At 42.0% G+C, this 25689-nt stretch overlaps 2 protein-coding genes across 3 annotated transcripts; both read right to left on the minus strand.

Annotated features, from left to right (window-relative positions):
• Positions 1 to 8963: 8963 nt before the first annotated feature.
• On the minus strand, positions 8964 to 16336 carry myoz2b (myozenin 2b). Of its 2 annotated transcripts, XM_029506653.1 has the most exons (6): positions 16202 to 16330; positions 14966 to 15082; positions 11428 to 11594; positions 10910 to 11003; positions 10061 to 10223; positions 8964 to 9978 (listed from the first exon to the last, which is right to left on the minus strand). In XM_029506653.1, exons 2-6 carry the CDS (start codon positions 15045 to 15047, stop codon positions 9762 to 9764), a joined length of 723 nt encoding a protein of 240 aa, XP_029362513.1. In that variant the 5' UTR covers positions 15048 to 15082; positions 16202 to 16330; the 3' UTR covers positions 8964 to 9761. The 2 variants fall into 2 exon arrangements, with proteins under 2 accessions (XP_029362513.1, XP_029362521.1); XM_029506661.1 differs by lacking the exon at positions 14966 to 15082 and having other exon boundaries at positions 16202 to 16336.
• A 1495-nt stretch (positions 16337 to 17831) lies between these two features.
• On the minus strand, positions 17832 to 25624 carry synpo2b (synaptopodin 2b). Its single transcript, XM_029497335.1, has 3 exons — positions 24934 to 25624; positions 21975 to 24001; positions 17832 to 18937 (listed from the first exon to the last, which is right to left on the minus strand). Exons 1-3 carry the CDS (start codon positions 25622 to 25624, stop codon positions 18407 to 18409), a joined length of 3249 nt encoding a protein of 1082 aa, XP_029353195.1. The 3' UTR covers positions 17832 to 18406.
• Positions 25625 to 25689: the final 65 nt, after the last annotated feature.

Raw genomic sequence — 25689 nt, forward strand, 5'->3', positions numbered from 1 at the left:
ATGTCTGACGCGGATTAGTGATGTTTTGAGACAAACTCCGCCCCTAGTGTAGCTTCAAGTGCACTGCTGCTGTATTGCAGTCTTCAATCCCTGCACGACAAACTGTGTGCTGGCGGAAGGTCAGACTTCCAATTTGTCATGATGATGATGAGAGAAGGCATCACATGACCGCACTGGTTTCATAATCACGCGGCATTGTGGGGACTAAACCCAGCCTGTGTTTTAGAAATGTCAAGTTTTTGCTTTAAAGCAGCTTTTGTTTCCAAAGTCAAAGGAAATACTGAATGTGTAAATCTCCCATTGTTGTGAGCTGCAGAGATGTTTTCATTCTCTCCTTCTAGCTGTTGATGATGATGCAGATCACACAGAATAAAAGCATTGATAGGATTAAATATACCAATTCTAACTGCAATGCTGACACTGCAGTGCGCAGGATGTGGTATGACAAAAAAATCTGAGGCAGATGGAGGGCCTGGCAGGGGAAAGCCCACAGAGCAGAGCAGGTTTTAAGAGTAGACAGGATGACTAAACAAGGCTGATGTTGCATGCAAGCCAACACCAGCAAAATCTTTCTCATTAATTGGAGTGTTTCTCCCCCGGTATTTATTTACGTCAGTTTTTAGAGGGCCTGCCCCAGTCTGTCAAAAAGAACCGATGAGAGCTTTTCACAAAACAGTACAGCCATCAAATAAAGTAACAACACATGGACCAAAATAAGCAAGAAAAAAAAAACAACATTTCTATCAAATATCTAAGATAAAAAGAATGATTGCCAGAGCAGTGTTTATCATTGCAAGCCTCGAGCCAAGTATTTATCAGCTGCTGCTGTTCTCACTTCCTGTAAATGCAATGCATTCAGTGGATCATCGTAAATGTGTGCATGTCTGTCTGTGAGTGGGCTGTAACAACTCTTCATGTGTTGTTGCACTGAGAAGTTCTCACTGATTTTGAGCCAAACTAGAAATCTATTTCAGCAGACAAACAGGCAATTTCTCTTTTCTAATCATGAAGCAAAACATTTCACCAACACACTGTAACATGTCATTAAAAGCCTCACTTAATGAATTGATTAGTCAGTAGAAAGAAAATTCATTGAGAATTTTAAGTATGCCAAAGTTGTGATGGTTCCAGCATTGAACGTGTTAACGTTTGTCTTTTTTTCCCCCTTTGCAATAAACAAAGCATTTTTTGCAGTTTTATACCTAAAGCTGTTTGAAAACTTCACTTTGGGCTTTCACTTTGTAACAATTTTCTGATGTTTTTTCCATCAAACAATCAGTCAATCAATCACTGGCGTATGAGGTTTGAGTTAAAAAAAGTGGGACATGGAACAAAAAGGGTTTTTCAGACGACCCTTTTCTTGCAATAAACCTTGCTATAGATGAGTTGAATCATGCTGAAGCTGTAAAGAATGCTGTAAATGAATTGTGATCTGTAATAAACAATTTAACTATAGAAAATTATTCTGCGACCAAGCCCCCCTGTCTCTCCTCATTTCTCTCGGCTTGATTCACCTTCTCCACCTGTTGTTTCACACACAGAATGTTTGAATGCCACAGACAGGGCCATACACCTGTTAGAGATTCAGGAGGGGGGGAATGTAGGTGTAGTTTCAGGGGCTGAGGAGAGGGAGGGGGAGGGGGGCAGAGGGATAGAGCTAGAGGAGGATGAGGGGGAGGGGGGCAAAGAGGGAGAGCTAGAGGATTTGGCACACCTGCTGCATCCCCATTTCTGCTATAGAGCGGCTGAGAGAAAGGCCAGAGAGTTTCAGACGGCTATAGGTTTTGATGATCAGACGGAGGTGACGTTTGATGATGTTTCAAAATTTGGGGCGGTGCTCCGTGTGCCTGGACGGCTCGTGTTGTAAAGTCAGGTTCGAGCCCATCCTTTGTGTAGATTGTAACAGAACGTGTCGTTCTGCTTACTGTCTGAGTAAACACAAGGAGCCTGTTGAGAGAGTAGGTTTGGGTCGTACGCTAGTCAATGTGAGATGTACAAACAGTATGAAAAATGTCACAGACTGTGAGACGTCGCTATGAACGGCAAGAGCAAACCTCACGTGTGGCAAAAATTTAAATGCAGAATATGCTGAGAAGTCACCGGTGACGAGGAGGAGGAGTCAGGGAGCGAGAAGCATCTGTGTTACATGCAGCCTTTACAGGCAGACACGGATCATAACCAGAAAATAGTCTTTTATGATTTTGAAACCTTCACGAACGAGCAGGGCGTGCACGTGCTACTGCACAGAACGCATGACAGCCGCAGGTAAGAGGGAATTTGAGGCATGGTACGAAATGGTCAGGGGCTGAGTCTTTAACTTTGAAAAAGAAGCGCTGTTTTATTGTCAAAGCGACGTGGACATTCTCTCTGAGGCTTGTACAGTTTTCAGAAACGGTTACATTCAGGAAACGGGTGTGGATCCTTTCAGCAGGTCGACCATAGCTTCGGCCTGCATGAAAGTATTTCTCACTAATTTTCTCAAACCCAGAACCTTAGCCATTCCTCCTCCCGATCATTACAAACGTCAATTTAAATCTTATTCGCACTACAACATACAGTGGTTAGAATGGGTTTCTAACACCCGCGGCATCTTTATACAGCACGCTTTGAACGCTGGTGAAAAACAGCTGGGCAACTACTTTGTAGACGGTTACGCAGGAGCAGGAGGCATTAAGTACGTCTGGGAATATCTGGGATGTTTTTATCATGGTTGCCCTGTGTGTTTTCAGTCTCAAGAACGCTCTCCTCTCACAGGGACCACATTTGAGAAGCTCCACTGTAGCACAGAGCCTGACGAGACCTTCCGTTACGTGGTCGTGACCTCCCTGTATCCCTATGTAAATTGCAGTTTCCCTTATCCTCTGGGTCACCCTGAAATAATCCTTAAAGATTTTGAACACCCCAGCAGCTACTTTGGGCTAATCAAAGCTGTAGTGTATCCGCGCAGAGGTTTGTTTGTCTCTGTTCTACCGTACAGAACTCTTTCTGGTAAACTGGTGTTCTCTGTGCCGCATCTGCGCAGAGATTAATTTTCAGCAGGGGGCGTGCACTCACAGTGGCGAGGCCAGGGCTTTAAAGGGGGTCTGGGTCACGCCAGAGTTTAACAAGGCTTCGGAGATGGGCTATCGCTTGGCCAAGATCACAGAAGTGTGGCATTTCGATCGCAGGGACGACACCGTCTTTCTAAAGTACATGCAGACGTTTTTGAAAGGTAAACAGGAGGCTTCAGGTTACCCGCCCGAGGTCGTAGATGAGGAGAGCAGGGAAAGATTCCTCAGGGACTATCAGACGCATAAGGGTATTTTGCTGGACGCCTCCCAATTAAACCAAATCCGGCAAAAAGACAAATTTCTAAATTGTGTCTCAACAGCTTCTGGGGAAAGTTTGCTCAGAGAAATAACCTCTGTCAGACGTCTCTCATCACATAAGCCGAAAAGTTTTTCTCTTTTATGTTTTCAGAAAAGCACAAAGTCAAATACTTTAACTTCATCAACGACAGAGCAGCTCTGATCCAGTGGGTGCACGGAGATCGCTGCATCACCCCTCCCAACAAGGTAGCTGCTTTCACCACGGCCTACGGCAGATTAAAATTGTACGGTTACTTGGAACAGATGCAGGACAGAGTTCTTTACTTTGACACAGGCAGCCTCATTTACACCACTAGAAACTGCCTCTGGGCAACTACCTGGGAGATTAGACCGACGGATTAGACGGAGACAGCATACAAGAATTTGCTGCAGCCGGTCCTAAAAGCTACACTTATCAAACCAGGAACAAGAAAAAAGCGGTGCTCAAAGTCAAAGGTATTACGTAGACGCATGACAGCTGTCAAAGAGTTAACTTTGACAGTGTCAAATGACTGATGGACGGCTATGCGAGACAGCGTGTAAAACTAGTAAACAATGCGTGAGACTTTCCAGCTGAAGGTTATTCATTTTTGCGTCGGTTTGACTTTTAGTAGTAATCCACCAACACTTGCACTCGCTTGGAGTTGATTTCCAAAATAGATTCGTAGCAAGCATAAACGATCAGGGTGGTGGTATGGTATCGTGGTGGTAACAGTACCCTGAATCTCATTACCAGCGTTAAATTTCCGTTGGAAACATGGGATAAGGCGTTGGCATCTTCGGCGGCGTTAAAGACAAACAGTGTCCTAAACGCACCGCGGGGGCCACGGTGGCTTTTTTCACAAACAGAGAGGCTCCCAGCACTTTTAAATGGTAGGTGGCGTCACCGGCACACATGAGGCTGAAGGCGTCGCTGGCTCTGGTGAGCTTGACTCTCAAATCCACCGCGTTCAAAAGAAGCCTCTTGCTGAAAAATATGTCAGCGTGGAGAGGTCCCAGCAGGTGGACCTCTTTGGAGGTAAAAGCGGCCCTCTCGCACAGGCCTTTGTTGGGCCCGTTGGTGACAACCACTGAGTCCATAGCACCGGCCATGTCTTTGTAGAATAACCCGGCGCTGAACTGACTTTTTAAGGCGTCTTCCGAATAGTTTAGTAAGGTTTCTATCATGGCCCTGTACGGGTGAGTGGTGCTGGATTGCGATATCAATCTGTCTCCCAGAATAAAGTCGCATTGACTAAAAATTGTATTCAAGGGGTAATTGATCAGGCTCACCAGGCTCCGCATTGGTGATTTTTACCCTCAGGTGCAGCAAGGTGTTGTTCAGATCCAGATATTTGTCACCATCTCCCAGTATAAAAAAAAACTCTATGGGGCCGCCGTCTGTAATCGCAGACAAAGGCAAAACCTCCGTATAGAGTTTTTCATCGATAGACAGCTGGGTCATGGGCGCTGAAAATAAATCCAGCTCTGCTATACTGCATTTATTTATTTTCCTAAAGAAATATATCTCCAGAGCAGGAGCAAAGCCCTTTCTCACCAAAGGCGCTACAAAACGAAATAACTTACTAAATACAGAGCCTATACCTCTCCCGTACATCACAGGGGACCCGTAAAAGCCGGGCAGTGCTCCCCCTACTTGATTTTTATAATAACTCACAAAACGGTGAGGGTCTGTTTTGAGACTCTGAATCTTTTTTTTATACACTGGAAAGAGTTTTGACGGGCCTGAAATGTAATTTCAACAGTCTTGCCAAAGGTGAAATCGACGGGTAGGTTTTGATCCCTGCACATCGACGATTCTCAATAGAGGAGCGTAAGCATCACCCGCCACCTGGTGTTGTACCACGTCTGTGTAACAGTAGAGGTGGTACATCCCCACTTTTATATCCGCGGGATAAGGAGCCGTCTTCGATTCAAACTTGATCCATTCTCTGGGCTTTACACCTAGGATGTAAGCCATGGGTGGAAAACAACGAAGATGAAACTGACCCCCAGCGTGATATTAACATTTCTTGTGAACGTCGTTAAAGACTATTTTAATGTCCGTATCGATACGTCTAAAAAACGTGTTGAACTCGTCCGCAAATTGCTTGGCGCTTCTGTAATAACCTTCCATAAATCTTTGACGACGACCCCCGTCTCTTTCTTGGACGCGCTTTCAACCGCCGCTACCTGCACATCACCTTTTCTATTTACGAGAAGAACGGCCTTCACCTCTTCTCCCGCTTCCTCATCCTCTTTGGGTTTCTTTTTCCAATCAAAGTAAATCATGAACCGTACATGTTTTGAAAAACTTGAGAGGTATTTTCCTTGGTCACCTGCTGAGGGGTCATTTTTATACTTTTATGGTAGCTGTTATAACTTTTCACCACAGTATTTGCGGGTGTTTTTAGCGGTAAAATACCTCCACGTTCAAGTTTTCAACGTACGGTTACATCTTTTCACCACTGAAGCTTTCTGATCGCTGGCCGTGGCAAAATGTTTTACCTTGTGTTTCTTCATAAGCCTCTGGAAATTCTTTACCAGAGTCCGTTTGTAACTTTTCGGGGGTCCGGCTCTCTTTAAAAACAGATTCAAAATAAGATAAAGATAACCGTCCTCGGCCAAAGCCTGCATATTGCAGAGATCGGCCTGAAATTGAACCATCGGTCATGGAACAAACACTCTATTCCTAGGAAAATTTACTCTGACCGGTTTATGCAGAGTATAAGCATCCTGCTCTGATAGAAATTCTTTAACTTTTTCCACATTTACTTTTTTACCCATTTCATCTTGCAAGGCTCTGCAGAGTCTGTCCGCCCCTCCAAAGCTGCCCGGGTGAACCGGGTTATAATATGCTTTTTTCATGACGCTTTTCTCAGACATGTTGACACCCGCGCCTCTCCAGAGTTCAAGCATCAGAAATACGTAGCAAATATATGATGGTTCAAAATATATGAATGTTCAAAATACATTGAAAATATATGATGGATCAACACATATACATCGTTATAATATTTAAACATCAAGGCTGTACAGGGCGGTCCTCATCACCGAGGCTCCAATGGTGGCTCTAATAACACAATGCAGCTTCAGCAATTCACTCCAGACGTGTGTAGGCACATTGTTTTGTACACGTTGATTTATGACATCTACAATCAAAGCATATATCATAAATAGATGATCCACATTGTCATAATTAATCTCTCTGATCATTTCATCAAATGCTTTGGGTAATGACCGTTCAGCCGTGAATTGCGAGGCAACCGTGATGAGTAAACCCCGCAAGGGTCCTCCGTGACTTCGAACCGAGTCCAACCTCTTTCTCATTTCATCCACAGGATTATCATTTGTTGTGTTTTCAATCACCCCTTCTAAAATAAAGACTAACCGGCTGGTAGTCCAGTGATCCTCCAAATGCGCCATCAATTTTCCACAATAATCCCCCATTTCTTCAACTCTTCTCCGCCGTTCCACAGGGTGAAGGAAATGCTTCTGCCAGACCTTGGATCCTCTCACCCGACACGTGGATGGAATGATTTTTCAAGGCCACGGCGATGGCAGGAACAAATTTATCCAAAGTCTCTCGTTCACCTGCTCAAAGTACTTCAGGTAGAAGTAGTCCGGCGCATCCTCCAGACACTCTGCTCCCTCTGACTGGGGTGGCCGATGATACAGCCGTAGCTGATTTCCGAATGAAAAACAGAGATGATGTGGTTCAGCAGATGAGACACCACGGGTTTCACCGTGTTCGAAAGAGCCACATCCTCTCTCTCCGCTGGGTGTGTCAGGAGCAATCTGCGCAGCCGTTGGGGAGTTTGGTGGTTCTGCGAGACATCCGCTCGACGGATAAGGAGCGATCCGGGTCAGATGTTTTCCTGCGAGACCGCAAAGTCAGCGGACTAGGAGGACGAGGACTTGGCGGGCAGACCGTTGTGGGTATGAAAGACATGATTTTATCTTCTTGTTCTCGTCGGGCTTTTCTATCTTTTTTAAAGTACGGCTGAGAGGAGGCGGAGTTACTCACACACCATTTTAGCCATGTAAGCGTGTTGGAATTGGTCAGGAGGAGGAGGAGGAGGCTGAGGAGTTATTCGTAGACCAATGACATAGAAGGGGTGGAGTCTAATACACCAGAATTTTTCTCACCAGCAGAATGTCTCTGAAACTCTGACTGCTCGCAGAGTCTTAATTTTCTCTGTGTATTCCTCTATCATCGTCAACCAGTTCTTGAACGGAATGTGCAAACATCTCTGAAACACTCCGCCCTCGTTGTTGAAATACTCCAACACAAACTCGTCCTCACACCCTTCACTCACCCAACGGGCGGCTCTGTTGTACCATCGACTCGACGGGGTACTCTTGGTCTCCCACACAATGCTGGCTGCAATTCTTTTTTTCGGAACTCCTGATGATCCCTCTTCTTTTTTCACGCCATTCACTTTTAAATTTGTTACACCCACCAACGTCAGTGCCGACCAGTCTGTTGAGGAGAGAGTTGCTCTCGATCCCACCGGGCTGTAAACCTCATCTTTTTCCAACTGGTAAAAACACATCTCTTATAGTATAGTTGAACACGTACCCCCAGGCACTGCCGTCCGACAGTTTCCACTCTCTGTGGAGAGCCTCGGGTGCTGGAGTCTGAATCTGACACAAATATGTCACCCGCTTCTTCGGAGCTCCTCGTAATTCATTATAACTCGTTATAGGAGTCTCCCCAATCACCACGTTCGGGGCGGCAGACTCTGATTTCATGTTGTTTTCAGCCATTTTCTTACTCTCGCAAAAAAAAAAAAAAAAAACCTCAACACTCAACACACAACACAAGTTTTTTTTTTCCTTTCACTGCAGCACACGTCCAAAACTCTTTGCCTGTCACCCTCTATTTGAATTGAGCGCCATTCTGCTCGTGCTCGCCCCCCATACGATCGCTAGGGGCGTGGACACACTAGGGGAGTGGTTATGGCTGGATCAGTGGGTGAAAACCTAATTCCTCTCCAGTCAACCCTGATTTGCAAAGTAGAAAGAAACACTCTGTGTCGTGTGAAAATCGTCCTCTCCTTTCATTACAACAGAGGTTTGAAAAACGGACGAAACTGAAAATTACAAAAGACCCTAGTGAGTAGCCCCTTCATAGGGAGAAAACACAACTTTCAGATGATTTAAAACTCTTTTTTCTATCTTGTTGTGTTAATACCATTGTATTGTCAATATACTCCCTCTTCATAGGGAGAGAAAAACACTCTCTGCTCCTTTCACTCTAGCAAAACACTTCCTCCCTCTTTGCCTGTCAACCTGGAAATGAATTTGCTGCCATTCTGCTCATCCCCGCCCTCGAATGATCTGATTGGTAGTGCCCTCTTCGCCAGGGGCGTGGAGTGTTTAGGAGCGGTGAAACGCTCTCATTGGTCGAGAGGGGAGGGGTCAAAAGGTCAACTAAGATCAAAGGATCTGTCAAGTTTGACGAGAAGGTGTACATATTACTCTCTCGCGTTAAATGTTTTCAGAATTTCCACAAACATTGAACTTGCAGACATGCAGTGTATTTCGCGCTCACTCACAAAGTTGCGAGTGCTAGTTGTGTTACTGCAAAATTAAATATGATTTTCAATTCAGAAAGAAGACAGAACAAACATGTACATTGCCTCTTTACTGTCATTGCACTCTACACATAGCAGGCGTGACAGTTGGTCTCCATTTTACATTATTCTCTGCAGGGAGTAGTTATTTTTTGTATACATAGAAACTCAAAAGAGTCCATGAGATGCAGTGTTTCTAATGAGAAGCACTTTGGCACTGTTCAGTGTCAGGTCTACAAGTCAAGGTTCCTCAATCATCCACCCAAATTGGTGACCTCTCTGGGAATTTCTCACAATTGGCTGCACTGCACTGTGCTGTAAAACGTGACACAGAGCTTCCAATTTTGCCTCGTATTAAAAATTGAAGGAAGAATATGTACTGTTTATAGATTTACTGTGCAATTTTAAATCAATTGTAATTCTTGTCTATATACTGTACAGCTATATATCAATTCAATTGAATATTCAATCGATTTTTTCACTTATTAGTGTATACTTTTGTGTGAGCACAACAATAAAAATATAATACGTTATATAAACCACTGCATGTTCCAGTTTTGATTGTGTGCCATCAATAAATAAGTTGCATTCTTTATTTATATTAAATATTCTTTTTTTATAAAAAAAATACAGGTTTGCTTTTAGAATCAGTGGAAACTGTGTATTGTCCAATCTTTGGCTAGTCACAGACATATCTTGTGTTTTTCCAGTGTACAGCAAGAACTCTAGCCACCTGAAGAACAAAAAACATGTTATGTCCATTGCTTGGAAACAATCCAAAAATATTGGCTAGGATTTGCAACTGCACTACTACTTGACTGTTTTATCACCATTTTGCCAGTTTACATAAAGCCATCTACAGATCGTCAGACTCTGGGATGGGGGTCGGCTCCAGGGTGGGAAGGATCAGATGGGTGCCCTCAGATATCCATCCTTGGGCTGTCCTGTTGAAGGTGGGTCGCTTCCCTTGCTCCTGGAGCTCTGGGTATCTGGGCAAGTTCAGGTCTATCTCTGGGATTCTGAACGTGATTCCTCTGGGAGCTTTTTCAAAACCCCCGTAAGGAGTTGCAACCCTGTAATGTAGCCCAAAGTGTGAATTTGACTCTTTCTTACATTCTGTGCTAATTCAACAAAATGTGCTTTGAGCCCTCTTACCGGTTAAAGCATTTGTATTCAGGAAGTTCCTGTCGGGGATCTAGTCCAGGCATTGCTAGTTTGAGTGTTTCAGCGAGGTCCGGGTTCCTCAGAATTGCCTCCTCCCATGGAGAGTGATAGGCCTTGGCCATCCGTGTGGTGCTTATCTTTTCTGCAGTGCTATCTGTAGAGGAGAGACCACAAACAAACATTACACCAGATGAGAAAAGCCTTTATGAAACAATGCTGTGGTGGCTTGTTTTTAAATGGTCTGACAGTTTGATGTGCAGGTGTTAACGTAGATCCATTTTCTTTAGCCTGTTTTTTATGGGAGTTTAAGAATTTTAGAGCGGATAGGATTATGAATAGTGTCTGTGCTTAGTGAACACTTAAATCAGGCAGACTGCATTGTCCATCATTACAGTGTGAGGCCTTAAAATATCACATAGTTGGAGTGTGCTCTCATCACATTATGTGATGATAAGAGATGACACTGATCTGAGGTGTTCCAGAATGAGGCCTCATGGAACTAAATAAAATAAAAAATTTTAAGTGGTCTAGCTTGTGTATTTAACCATACACAATATCATACAACTCACATTTGCTGCCATATGATGAAACCAGCTTTTACAAGTTCATAATAGCTGTCGTTGCTGTGACAGCTTCACATTACACAATCAGTTGGTCTGCCCAAGTCTTAGATGGTGGAGGAAATGGTAGATACTCAAACTAACAATTTTATAGTGTTAGTTATAGCTTGGTTTTACTGATGATTAAAATGCATCCTCTAATACCTTTAAATCATGACTATGTTTTAATCTTAACCCTTCAGATTATACTCAATATATCAACCATACATGCAATTATTACCTGAAACAGTGTTTCCTGCAGTAGCAGCGTCTCCATGGGTGGGCACCTCCACTTTAATTTCTACAGTTTGTGTATTCCCAGCTAAAATATCATTCTGCAAAGCAAAACGATCGAAGAACGGTGTACAAATTCAGTTTTGGTTAAAATCCTAACAATTGTGTAACAAAACAATCAAAGCTGGGTCATCTGTAACTGCTGTTGGCAATCATATGCTCAAGTGTGTACTCTCATAGTAAAACACACACACACACAAACACACACACGCATACACACATGAATCAGCAGGACTGATAAAGTGGAAGCAGCTCCTCAGCCAAGTGCCTGAATGGCCTCTCGGAGGATTTGGCAGGAGGATGCAGAAGGCACGCAGCACATGTCACTGTTATCATCCATATACTGTAGCACTTTTTTTTTCAAGAGCACATTTTCTGATAAATTGGGTGAATGTGTAATACACAGACATTTCATATATTATATATCGACTCATTCAAAAATATGACAACGGCTCAATAACTTACATTTAGCTGTGCATTTGCCTCATTTTGGATACTTTCAAATGTGTATTTGTCAGATCTCCTCTGGCGCATTTTAAAAAGCCGAGAACCTTTGTTGGAAAGCAGCGACAGCTCCTCCAACATGATGTCTTTAGGAGTGCTCAGTTTTTTCCCGAGATCCATGACGTCCCCTGGGAGAAAGCAAAAATGAGAAATAAGTACATAGTATTGAGAATCCCAATCACCCATATCGTTACACTGGCCAACGATTTCATCTGCCAATTAGACAAATAATGACACGTAACAGGTAAGCCACATGCTTACAGCTGACGGTTGTGGCTATGTAAATAATTGTATGTTCATTTGACATCAAAAACTAATGTGACCAGCTTGGGGTAGTATAGTTTTAATACTTTTCCATGAGTTTACATTATGTGTGTGCTATTATGTGTTGCCAACTCAACAATTAAAATGGTAATGTTGAAGGGAGGTGGCGATATAGTGGCTTTAATTTTTGCTCCTGGGCCCCATAGTGGGTAAATTCAACTCTGTTTTTAGAGCTGGAAAGTACACGATAGGCAATATAAATATCTCATGGAAATTTTGCCTCATATAATTTTGTCATCTGAAGGGCCTTAAGAAAAGGTCCAAAAAAGACATCAAATGTATAACAAAACTTAGGTTTTCAGTGTTATAACTCATGTTATAACAGCCATAGCTCAGTTGCACCAGTGATCCCCTTAGCTCTAAGCAGTGATGATTTTATTAACTTTTTTACAGATAAAATTCTCACAATCAGAGAAAGAATTTATCAGCTCTTGCTTACGTCAGATAAAAGTCCCCTACTGAATACAACAACTCCTGAATCAGCTGCGACGCCTCTTTTACATCTGGAATCATTCTCACCTCTGAATCTCTCAGAGCTAGCTTCTATAGTTTCATCATCCAGACTGTCAACATGTTTATTAGACCCAGTACCAACTAGCCTCTTTAAAGAGATCTTTTTTTTTTTATTGAGCCGTTCAATCTAGATTTGATTAATCTGACTTTATTTCTGAGTTATGTACCTCAGGCACATAAGACTGCAGTCATCAAACCCCAGCTTAAAAAGCCTAATCTTGATCCAGATGTTTTGGCAAACTATAGACCCATATCGAACCTTCCATTTATTTCTAAAATCATTGAGAAAGCTGTAGCTACAACTACACAACCATGTGGATGGGAACAGTTTGTTTGAAGAGTTTCAGTCAGGATTTAGAGCCCATCATAGCACAGAAACAGCGCTGGTTAAAGTCTCCAATGACATTCTAATGGCTTCAGACAATGGATAAGCCTCCATACTTCTAGATCTCAGTGCTGCATTCAACACCATAGATCATAATATTTTACTACAGAGACTGGAACATGAAATTGGAATTAAAGGAACTGCACTAACGTGGTTCAAATCCTACTTATCAGATAGATATCAGTTTGTGCATGTTAACAACAGCTCCTCCTCATGTACTGTAGTCAGTCATGGAGTCCCGTGGGGTTCGGTACTTGGACCAATCCTCTTTACGCTTTATCTGCTTCCTCTAGGCAACATTATCAGGAAACACAGCATCAACTTCCACTGTTATGCAGACGATACTCAGCTGTACCTATCAATGAAGCCAAATTAAGTCACTCAGATAGTCAAGACTGCAGGCATGTCTTGAAGACATAAAAGTCTGGATGACTGGAAATGTTTTACTTCTCAACTCCTACAAAACAGAAGTTATTGTACTCAGCCCTAAGCACCTCAGAAAAATACTATCTAATCATCTCATCAGTCTGGGCGGCATCACTTTGGCTTCCAGCTCCACTGTAAGAAACCTTGGAGTAATTTTTGACCAGGACATGTCCTTTGTCCCTCACATAAAACAAGTTAGTCGGGCAGCTTTCTTCCACCTGAGAAACATTAGGAAAATCAGAAACATCCTTTCTCAGGATGATGCAGAAAAACTAGTCCATGCATTTGTAACTTCTAGGCTGGACTACTGTAACTCATTACTAGCTGGATGTCCAAACAAATCTCTAAAAGGCCTTCAGTTAATTCAGAACGCTGCTGCACGAATATTAACAGGAACTAGGAAAAGAGATCATATCTCGCCTGTGTTAGCTGCTCTTCATTGGCTGCCAGTAAAATATAGAGTAGAATTCAAAATCCTTCTTTTAACATATAAAGCTCTCAATGGCCAAGCCCCATCATATCTCAGAGAGCTCATAGTTCCTTACTGTCCTAGCAGGCCACTCCGCTCTCTAGATGGAGGTTTACTTGTGGTTCCTAGAGTCTCCAAGAGTAAATCTGGAGGCAGATCGTTCAGTTATCAGGCTCCTCTTCTATGGAACCAATTTCCAGCATCGGTCCGGGGGGCAGACTCTTTAGTAATTTTCAAGACCAGGCTTAAAATTTTCCTGTATGACAGAGCTTATAGTTAAAAAGTTAAAGTCCTCTACTCTTTAGCTATGCTGCTGTAGGCCTAGGCTGCTGGGGGAAGGACTGAGCTTCTCTCTCTCTCTCTCTCTCTCTCTCTCTCTGTCTCTCCTTGTCTCTCCCTGTTACCCTCTCTCCCCCTCTCCCTCTTTCTCTCTCCCTCCGTCTCGCTTGCTCTCCTTTCCTCCCCCCTTGCATGCGTTGATAAGAACCATCCTTCTTAAAAAAACACAGTTTCACCCAGTTCTAAGCATTTATACTGCATTTACTAACCATGTTCTGCCAAAGTCTCTGTCTCTCCCAGTTCCTCTCCTCTCTCTCCCTGTCCTCATCCTGCAGGTGATGACTCATCACCATCCCATGTTCCTGCAACACCTGCTGGTCCCATATTTCATGAATTCTGTACTACAGCTCAACTCCATGAACTTCATGCAGCAACATGTTCCTGCCTACACCTCCCTCCAATGCCTATGTCACTCTCTCTCTCTCTCTCTCTCTCTCCCACTCTCAACCCAACCGGTCGAGGCAGATGGCCGCCCCCCCTGAGCCTGGTTCTGCTCGAGGTTTCTGCCTCTTAAAGGAAGTTTTCCTTGCCACTGTTGCCAAGTGCTTGCTCATCGGGGGATCTGTTGGGTCTCTTTAAATAAATTTATAAACAGTTTGGTCTAGACCTGCTCTATATGTAAAGTGCCTTGATGTAACTTTGTTATGATTTGGCGCTATACAAATAAATCTGATATAATGAAATAAATCTGATGTTATGGAAAATTTGTTATCATAGTTGAGATTTTGTTTTGGATGCACATGATACTCCCTCATCCACCAATAGTGATGGAATGTACCCCAGCTGTCACCAACCTTCACAATATGCAAACAGCTACACAGTTGGCCCGCAAAACATCCCCCACTCTCCCAATCACCCTCCCACCCACCCAGAAATAGACTTTTGAAAAGAACAACGACAAAGGATTAGTCACCATAGGTGGTGCATCAGCCCCATTGGCTTATTTATGGCAAGTGCTGGAGAGTAGCCCTGACATTTTGAACCCAGATCAGAATGGATATTCTCTGGCAGCAGTGTGTTGAGTCTGAGCTCTAACATCATACCATTGGTACCATGGACCTCTTGGCAAATAGCTGCTGCACACTTCTTCCTCTCTCCAGCTGGCATTGTACAGAATTGTGACATTGAAGGTTTGGCAAGGTTGGCAGAACTCAGGAGGACTGGAAACACATACAGGACACAGGATGTAGTTGTTCTGCCCAAGTCATAAAGAGTATTACTTGGAAAGTAATCTCACTGATTCAGAAAAGTGCTATGTTCAGCTAAATAGTGTTTAGCTGAATGCTGAATCTTTTCTCAGAGAAAACATTCCTGTAATACCGTGCTTTTAGCCTTATCAAATGGAGAATACTCATGAGATCTCACAGTGTATAATTCTCTTCATTAGGTTCTGCTTATATAACATATATACAATAGATTGTTTCTTGAGTATACAAAATCTGTCTCCCATTTGCTATACATATACACTGGATTTTGAAGATAATTTGGAGGGTTCCCAGTTAGATAAACCTGCCATATCAGTGCTTGTCATGTTACAATAATGCCTGTAGAGGTAGCATTCAACAGATTACACTATATTGCATAATCCTAAAACCCCACTGTACTTGTAGTGGTACCACACACATAATTCTCAAATCTGGCCATGTCACTGGACTGAATTTTTTGAGTGAGCTAACGTTAGTGGCATCTCCTGTTAATGCTGTCACAAGATAAATTACCTGTGCAAAGGTCAAGGGTGAATATTGCTCTTGTACAGTATATGTAGATGCAAAGCACAAGCAGAAAGCAGAAAACGCGGAAAAAAAATACAGAAACACAAAATCCCAAATAACATTTTACATTTTAGTGGTTGTATATGTTTAAGGTCTTCTTTATTGTAAAATATAAACCCCATAAATCTAATGTAATGGGAAAAAAAGATTCTGAAAATAAAGTTCAAAATGTACTTTTACAAACAATCTTAAATGTTTAATAGCTCAGTTGTGCCTGGTGATTGACTTTGCAACTGTAATATTTATTAGATTATCAAAATGATTTCAGACAAAATAAACTGACTGTGGAGAGATGTAATTTTAAACAGAGAGAATATGTCTAATTAACTGATCATCTCTCAAACATCTCGTCATCACTACGCCATAAGAAATAACAGAAAATCTAAATGTTAGTTGCATGCACCCAAATTTCTTTCTTTACGATCCAGAATGACCGACAGTATACCTTACTGTAATTTAAATCCACCTCATATTCACAAAGTACACCCAGATAGGGGTCATCCATACCTGCAGAGGTGTCCTTAATCTTCAACCTGTATTCTTGAAGTGGAGACACGGAGACTCAGGGGTCAACCTACAGTAGGTAGTTGGATCTTCCCTGATCTTCACACTACTGGGGACTAAAACCGGACTGTGACTGTGTCTCTGTATCTGTTGTGAATGGAATGTGGCTTACATCAATAGGCTAAATTTAACCTGCCAAACACTCAAAACTACTCTGAAACACCATGGCGCAAGGAGAGCGACCAGAGGGAGAGAGGAAGATGGTCAGCACACACATGCCCACTGATGTTCTTCGGGGCAGGACTTCCCTTCGAAGACATATTCCTTTCCTGGGTTGAATCCTTAAAGCGAATGCATCTCTGTGGTTGACATAACATCTGAGGCTTCAAGCTAAGAAGGTCGTCATTAGGCCATAGCTGTTACTGGTATACTGCTGTCTTCAAACTGAATTGTCATTACGTCTGATTACTGGCTTTTGATAATGACATACAGATAACTGATGAACGTTACAGACCAATGTGATCTTAGCCCCAAGACAGCTCTCAGCCAAAAGGATTTTTTTTTTTTTTAAACATCAGGGCCATTATCCGATGACTTCAGACATCCTGGATATTATGTCCTGCAACATTTTCATTTGTGCTATAATGATGCAGTTTCTTTTAAATTACAGATTATAATTAATGTTGAAAATAATGGTAAAAACACTTTAAAACATAAAGGGGTTTTTTTGTCTTTTAATTTTCAGCTAGTGTTTACAAGGTGCAAAAACATAAAAAATAAAAAACAGTTGAGAAAAAAACAAGACTCTAGTGTAGATTCACAAATTCTGAAAAGTGCTACATTAGAAATATCTTAATTTTAAAAAACGTTGACATTTGCAGACAGAAATTGTGGCTCTGTTTACATTTTAAACTGGCACAGTGAACAATCAAAAGTAGGTTACTTAATTAAATGTATGCATGCAACATTAATTCCTCTTAACCAAGAAGATAGAAATAATAGTGGCTCTTGTAGCCATTTTAAAATCATACATGCAGATTGTTAATTTAGAAAAAGAAAAATACTTACTGCAGTTTTTCTGTTGACTTTTTTTTGGCATTATAGCTTCCTTAGAGTATATAAAGAGAATATATTTGCCACTGCCAAAGTGTTGTGATACAAGTGATTATGTTAAAAATAAGTCACATCTGTAATAATTATCACCGGAAGAAATATTCAAATGTGAAATTTAAGTGATCAAAAAGTCCCAGTGAGTACTAATGTTAATGATAAACTGATGAAAACCTACACATGAGATTTGTGCCTTATTTGTACCTTATTTCTCACCATATATTTATAATCAACAATTATTAGTGAGGAATTAATGTTTCACTTAAGAAAACCACAAAGCAATACCAAATTTCTTTCAAACACCACACATTCATTTTAACTTGTATTACACATTCTTAATCTTACCCTAACTCAGTGCTTCTCAATTATTTTCTGTTACGCCCCCACTAGGAAGAAGAAAATACCCATCCCTGCCTCGTATCATTTGTCTATAAAATTGTTATAAGTACACCTCGGCATAACATTTTACATGCTAACACGTTATTATCATTAAAGAAAACTAAAATTAAAAAGGGAAGGAATATAGATACATTTACAATAAAGAATAACTTTATTAACATTGTTCTTTAGTCTATATCGGTGCAATAAAACCCTAATACTCCCTGCGCACACTCTGACAATGACAGCGCCACTGCCATCTACTGTAGTGGAGGTGCAATTACACTTTATTCTAAAAAAGTATGTTCCGCGGGCATCGCACCGCGACCAACTTCCACTCTTTGAGAAGCACTGCCCTAATGACAGTTTTTCTTAAAAACCAACTGCAGTGGTCCACTTCTGTCCTAAATAATTCGCAGTGATCACCGCACAACACCAAAATGTCCGATCCGCCCTCAACAAAAAAGCTAAAGTAAGTTGCTGTGTTCTTCAATTTAAGTGATCACTCACACCATGAGGATAGCAACTTTCTTTTTATGCACAACCCACAACACCCTTCAAATATATAACCACATGAAATAATAAATGGTCTAAAATAATAAGACTTTTACCCAACATACCTCAGCAACAACCTATGTTTTCCTGATCATACATCAAACATATTTCTTTCTTTCTTTCTTACTTTCTTTGCAAAATGTATGATGCATGCCTGATGTCATGTTAACTCCTCTGAACTGCACTATAGAGAGAAGAGCACTTTCTAGGACTGGAGCCTATGTATCCAAAGCTGGACTTACTGCCAAGCCCTAGAGGCTGTGCAGGTCTGAAGGGAGGCCCATAGAAGGCTGGTTTCTTAGGTGAAAATGTCCTGCTCAGAGATGCTGTGTGGGAAAAAGGGGCGGCAAGATAACTACTCCTACTGATGGCTGGAGGATCAAGACACACCCTGCGCTTCCATTCGTCTGGTGGCTCTGGCAGAGATCTGCAATGGCCTGCAGCTTTCACACTGGAGGCAACCGATGATGGGAGGCTCTGAAACACAAATGCCTCTTCCACTGAACCAATGGGGCTTCTGGATGCTGCCTCCCAGGGTGAGAGTGGCCTGTAGACATTTTCCTGAAAGGATGTTTGTCTCTCTGTGGGTAAAATTGCCGCCTGCATACCAGGAGTGCTCACAGGTGACAGAAGCCCAGGTGAAGGCTTTGAATTCAGCCACTTGGGCAAGCTCATGGAGCGGCTTCGACCAAATCCCTGAAAGAAAACATTCATGTCAACTGAGTGGTGTGGCAGCAGTTTTGCCGTCTTTGCTGCCCCCCTCTGGCTTCAAAGCCGGAACAACTAATGACTAACTTCCATATATTTTACTTTAAATTACATGAACGATTTTAGTTATCAAAGGGGAACAGACTAATTCATTATAGTTTTACTTTCTGAGTTCAAAGAATAGTGGCTTCTTGTTTTCCTGACAGGGAAAGTAGAAGAAGTTGTTGAGATACTGCTATAGGCCTAGGTTACTGGGGGAAGGACTGAGCATCTCTCCCTCTCCCTCCCTCCCCTCTGCATGCGCTGATAAGAACCATGCTTCTTATCAAATCACTGTTTCGCCCAGTTCTAAGCATTTGCGCTACATTTACTAACCATGTTCTCCTGAGGTCTCTGACTCTCCCAGCTCCTCTCCTTTCTCTCCCTGTCCTCATTCTGCAGACTCATTCTGTGACTCATCGCCATCCCATGTTCCTGCAAGGCCCGCTGGTTCCATATCTTCATGAATTCTGTGCTACAACTCCATGAACTTCATCTAGCAACATGTTCCTGCCTGCACCACCCCCCCATGCCTCTCTCACCATCTCTCTCTTTCTCTCTCTCTCTCTCTCTCTCTCTCCCACTCTCAACCCAACCAGTCAAGGCAGATGGCCGCCCCCCCGAGCCTGGTTTTGCCCGAGGTTTCTGCCTCTTAAAGGAAGTTTTTCCTTGCCACTGTCACCAAGTGCTTGCTCATCGGGGGATCTGTAACGTAAAAAGGTATCACACAATGTGGATGTTTCTCCTTTACCTGCGTTCGGCCAGCTGTTTGGACAGCTGCTGCTGTACTTAGATTACGTTTCTGTACCACATATAGGCATACCAAGTGTCCTCTGGAGAATAACTAAGTATTTCTTGTACTCATTAAAAGATGATAAAACATTGCTTGGAACTAGGTTTCTGAAAACTTCTCCTTAGAGGGAAATCCACTCTGAAAGGGTTAGTACATTTTATCCATTTCAGCAAGTAATTCCATAACTTTCAGGTTAGCATAACAACAGACAGTAATCATTACGCTATGATGTGCATGGTTTGACAACAAATCCACTAAATCGTTTGCATTTCTTAGACAAGCCAAGAAACCTTCTGTAACACAAATGTAACTATGCCAAAATATTTTTTACCTTGTGTAATTGTTGCATGGTTGCTTTATATGCAATTTTAGAAAATGCAGTTGTATTAACTGACTTGTCAAAATCACTGGACATATTATTGCAATAGCAAGATGCTAACTCTGCTTGAGTGTGGATTTCTTAACAGGACTGATCTGAAAGTGGAGGTAAAGAACATCGTTCCAAACATTTGACATAAAGCTCAAAAGGTGCAATAATGGAAATGTCATGAAAACAAATATACAGAACTATATTTATTTTCACAACATCTTCTTCTGTCTAAAAGAGTAAGTCACACGGTGATAGTATGAACCTTCAGTTGTCCACCATTTCATATAAATACAAGCAATGATCCTTTAACAATAGCCAACGGTCGAGTAGATTTTAGAGAATGGATGTTGCTGAAGGTTCAGTAAATATGACAATCTGTGCCAAATTGTGAGGCAGCGAGAAAGATACAGGAAGAAATGTGGGTGACTCATATAAAAAGAACTGCATACAGCAGCCGAGGAGAAGAGAACAGAGGCTCACGACACATAGGAAACACACAGGTAGGAGGAAAGGGAAATTTAATGGCATGATTGTGCTGGTGACAAGAAGTGCAATAAAGACTGATATGCCAGAAAGACAGAGACAGACAGGATGCTTTTGTATTTTGAGTTGCTTATAATAAAGGCAATATCTTTAAACCTGAACAAGAGCAAAATTCTGCTCATGTTTGACATCAGGATGAGAATACAGAATCTCTGATGACTTTAGAGGCAGTTCAGTAACTATCCATAACTGATGAGTGCAGAAAATATATCCACATAAAAACATTTTAGTCACCAGGATTAATTATCTGAACGAACATTGATGCTTTTGGTTGCTGTGATAGCATAAAAGTTTGGAATGAGACTGAAGAAAAAAGGCATGCATAGACAGTTTCTCCCCAAACACAAGACATATTATGTGACTAAATGCAAGTTACTCTTATTCCAGATTAGAGAAATTTAAATATTTTGGACCATGGTTAAAAAAAGATGTGTAAATATAAATGTTGTGTCTAGTTTTAGGATTCATGCAATCTTATTACATTATTAAGAAAAAAAATTAAATAAATAAAAGAACAACTCAGATACCTTAGGTGAACAAGACTCTATACATATTGTGGGGAAACATATTGCACATGTAACAGCACTCAACATAACTTTGCCTCACATTTCCTTTTAGAACATATAACCACTTCCCACCATTTAGAAAGATGATGTAATGAGTTATTTATATAATTACCTTAAAAAATAATCACTTTGTCAGCTTTGTCAGCTACATATATATATATATATATATATATATATATATATATATATATATATATATATAGGTGGAAATGTAGAGATTACTGCACTGTCTGAATAGAGCCCTCTTTAAAATAATTTACAGTGTGCAAAAATAAATAACACATACATTACATTTCCACCATTTATGTAAGACATTTCAGATGCTAGCAAGTTGCAGATGTAATGGCTATCTATTGTCTCAGTGTTGACTACACTAAAACCTAACCATATACAGTATTAGGACTAATGAAGCATAGCAACAGGCCTCCACTGTTTGCCTGTCACTATTGGCTTCTTAGCAGAAAAATTTGGCAGAGGAGCCATTTGGCGTGCACCTCTAGCAATAAGAGATGCAGGAGAAAAAGCTGAAGCTTTGCTGTCACCAGTAGATGACTGCTGGGAAGATATGCTTGCAGGTCGGGCGCTTGGTGCTTGCTTGCAGGTTATGTGATAGGCTGCAGGTGTGGGGGTGTGCTTGTCATCCAAGTGTTTGTCAATTGCCAGAGGCTCAGCGGATCTTGTGTTTTGGAAGGCAGAAGAGTTTGGGGAACTTACCAAATGAGCAGCAGGGGCTTCTGCCTTGTCCTGAATGACAAGCTCAGAGGTATTGTAAGGAGAATGAGAAGAGGCAACTCTATGTTTAAGGTTTTGGGTAACCTCGAACTTTGACACTTGGGTTGGTTTGGTGCTAGGGCTTTTGGCCTCAGGGACTGCATCATACTTAAACAATGATGAGTCCAACTGGTAAGGCTGATGTTTCATGATATCTAAAGCATTAAGATGCTTTTGGGGTGCTTTTGGTTTTTCTTTGGTCTTGGGCTTGATTTGAGGGCTTGTCGAAGGGAACTGCTTGCCTGCTGATGGAGGATAGAAAGGGGCAAGAAGGGGATTGTACGATAAAGGCGGTGGGGCACGTACATTGGAAGAATACCTCCAGGAGTTAGGGAGGGACAGGGTTGGGGAAGCCGATCTTGTTTTGCTAGCTTGCACTGAATCACTATCAACAACAAACTTCTCCATGCGACACTGTCTCTTAGCAAATAACTGTGCACCTTTTCCCATCAAAATTGGACCATCGCCAGCCTGATTAATACCTCTGTCTGAGACCTGTCCCTTTTGAGAAGCCTGTAATGCGTGGATGTACGACTTTCCTCCTTGGGGTGGGCAAGAGGCAACTGAGTTTGGAACACTACCTAATTTATTCCTTGACGGGAAAGGTGGGCAATGTGAGCTGTAAGTAGGACTGCGGGCCTGCATACTCACAGGGGACTGGGGCTGCTGTTGAGTCCAGTTATTTGTGGTTTGCTGAGGATGAAGCTGAGAAGACGAGCTGACAGGAGCCCAGGCATTGACAGGTGTTTGAAGTGGTGGTTTGGTTTGATCCAGTGCCCAACGGTTGGCTGTCTGTTGAGGATGAGCCCAATCTTGTTGTTGCTGCAAGTAATGCTGCTTATGAGGCCCTGCAGAGCCATGAGAAGGCTGTGAAACCGGACTTCTTGGTGGAAAATATGGCTCACTAGAAGAACTTGTCCCCATCCAAGGTGGGCAGGATAGATTGATGTTAGGTTTTGGGGCAACTGGAGGGGGTGTTTTGAGTTTCATTGCTCGAGGTTGCATGAAATTACAAGCTTCTGCTCCAAGACTAAAGCAGTCCTCTTCTGACTCCATATAAGACCTCCTGTCCCCTCTGTTTTGGAGGTGGGGTTCTGATTGCTGCATCTGCTGTTTAGCAGGGGGTTTTCTTTTTGACTCTGGTAGGATGCCCGTCTTGATCGCTGGCACAGATATTCTCTCATCTCTTGAGGCTATGATGTCTCCAGTTGGGGACCATACCTGTGGGTTAGTGTTTATCGGCACAGGCACTTTGAACCTTGGTTCACTCCTCTTTGTCATTGGAGCAACGCCATCAGGCATCATGTGAGCCGTTGTGCCATCTTGAAATCCTAGGAAGGGCCTTGCAGTTCTGTTTGGCACCAGAGGTTTTGGCACATTGGCTAAGTGATTCATCTGAGTATTTTCTTGGTATTCTATATGCTGCTTATGGTTTTCATCCACATAGTTGGCCTGATTGTCATGCATGTACATTTCCTTTGTGTCATAAATATTAATTGCTTTTGTACATGCAGGTTTTTTTAGTTCCTCTGCTGGCAGTCCTTTACTCCTCAGTTCTTCTTGCTCAGATACAATGTCATCCATCCGTTTGCGGCGTTGGGCAAACATCAAGACTCCCTTTCCTTTTGCAGCTGGTAATTCTTCCATTTTTGCCCAATTCAGACTGAAATTATGCTGCTGGTGATAAACAGAATATTCCTCCCCTAATTCAGAATCACTTGTTGTCACAAAGTTGTACCCAACTGATCTCACTTCATCAGTGTCCTCGATTTGGTCTTGGCGGTCAAGCTGCTCCCCAGTTCCGTAACTCACAAGCGTAAACTTCTTCACCCTCTGGCGTCGTTTTTTAAACAGCAAGGCTCCCTTATTTTGAGGATTGGGTGCATCAGTTAGGAGCCGAGCAATTTGTTTACATTTAGACTTGGTCTCCTTCACGTATCTTTCTGATTGGGTCTTGTTACGGCCAAGCGCTGAAACGGAGAGAGAAAGATAAAGAGGGAGAGAGAAAAGATGTGAAAACAAGCAAATCTGAAAATAAAATGAAGATGAAATCACATTTTGGGTTTTTTTGTTTGTTTGTTTTTTTGATTATTTGTTAGTGAGTGAAGGCTTAAAATGCTACAGTATTTTAATGGTCTGTGCTCAGTAAAGTAAAACAACTGTGTGAAGAGTGGTTAAGGTTTGTGCCATAGAGCGTCTCTGTATTACTTCATCTTCACTTGCACAGTCATATTTTGGCTGAACGTTGTTATTATTATTTCAAGCAAGCTAAGTTATATAAAAAAAGAAGTAAAAATCTGAAAGTTGCCTCTGTTGAAGCCAGAGCACTAATAAAAGCATCATATTTACTTGCAGCTAACTTGGAGAAGGGTGGGAATCCATGAGGCAAGGGAAGTGAGGAGCTCACTTTCAGTTGCAGTCCAGTCTTACGATTGGAAAAGGGATTGGGTGACAGGCCAGGGAGCCACATGCTCGTGTCTGTCAAATTTGTTTCTGCCTGTCTCATCATATGGTCATATTTTATTCTTGTCCTGCTCAGACTATTAAAGCCATGGGAATTCTCCCTGCAAGTATACCTCAAATAGACACCAGCATGAAAAAAACAGTACCCATAATGCTTTGCATGTATTATTTATCGATTAAATTGATTAAAGTAGTCTGCTTCAAAGTCTAAAGGTCTGCTTCATATAACACCTCTAATGGATGCAAGTCTGAAATATATCTTTTATATAGATGAATTGGTTGTCATGTTGTTAGGTAACTCTGTGAACACTGATATCTATCAATGAATCATATGTCATTTAAATTCAGGAAAAGAAAATCACAGTGTTTGGATAGTTTGCACAACTAGCTCCACATGTGCACTGAAATATATGAAAGAGGGTAAAAGTTGTAGACTTACGTGTGTGCCTTGCCCTGTGCCGATCAGGTCTGCTCAGATCTATGTCAGACTCTGAGTTCCACTTCTCTGCCTGCTCAGCACCCTCGTCTGGAATTTCAAAGAAGACAGAAGCAGGAGGTGCTTCACTACGCCCTCCTTCTTCTGAAGAATCAACTCTCCTGTTCCCACTCCCTAGGTCATGCCTATTACTGGCTCCCAGCAGATCTTCTGTGGTTAGGGTCAAGGCCAGGGTCATGTCAGCCACACAGCCAAGAGAGGATGACGACGACAGGGATTGCTTTTGGAATTTCTGGCCAGTGGGTGACTTCATGTCAGAGTGCTCTGGCTCTGGGGACAGAGATACTGGTGAAGTTTGAATTTGAGGAGATTCTGTGATGGACTCTCTTGATTTACTTAGGTAGATTTCATCCTCTTCTTGAAATGAGCAATCCTCTTCACTTCCATTTTGTTCAGGCAGGGACTGTTGGTCACACGCAGATTCCCAGTCTTCTAATTGAAGGCATTCTGGGGACTTGGGATCAGATTTGGGGATATGAGGAGGATTTGGGTCTAAAGAATAATTATTGCTGATTTCATCTTCATTGTAAGATTCTGCCGATGACTTGGGGACACACAGTTCCTGGGAACCATCTGAACCTGACCAAGTAACGGAGTTATCATTGTTGAGTGGGTCTTCAGCTTCGGGTTCCATTTCCAATACTTTTTCACAATGTCTCGCCAATGAGACCTTCATTAAAGTAAAGATAAACACTTTCA

This window comes from Echeneis naucrates, chromosome 1 (genome assembly GCF_900963305.1).
Source record: "Echeneis naucrates chromosome 1, fEcheNa1.1, whole genome shotgun sequence".
NCBI classification, from domain to species: domain Eukaryota; kingdom Metazoa; phylum Chordata; class Actinopteri; order Carangiformes; family Echeneidae; genus Echeneis; species Echeneis naucrates.

What these genes read in the sequence shown, in the direction of transcription:
- synpo2b (XM_029497335.1), bottom strand. Translation starts at nt 25,624, where the DNA reads ATGGAACCCGAAGCTGAAGACCCACTCAACAATGATAACTCCGTTACT. An exon ending in GCACAGGGCAAGGCACACAC is followed by an intron (nt 24,002 to 24,933) that starts GTAAGTCTACAA and finishes TCTCCGTTTCAG; the next exon opens with CGCTTGGCCGTAACAAGACC. An exon ending in AAGCCCCTGCTGCTCATTTG is followed by an intron (nt 18,938 to 21,974) that starts GTAAGTTCCCCA and finishes GTTTTCTTTCAG; the next exon opens with GGATTTGGTCGAAGCCGCTC.
- myoz2b (XM_029506653.1), bottom strand. Translation starts at nt 15,047, where the DNA reads ATGTCACAATTCTGTACAATGCCAGCTGGAGAGAGGAAGAAGTGTGCA. An exon ending in TGCAGGAAACACTGTTTCAG is followed by an intron (nt 10,224 to 10,909) that starts GTAATAATTGCA and finishes TCTCCTCTACAG; the next exon opens with ATAGCACTGCAGAAAAGATA. An exon ending in GAATACAAATGCTTTAACCG is followed by an intron (nt 9,979 to 10,060) that starts GTAAGAGGGCTC and finishes GCTACATTACAG; the next exon opens with GGTTGCAACTCCTTACGGGG.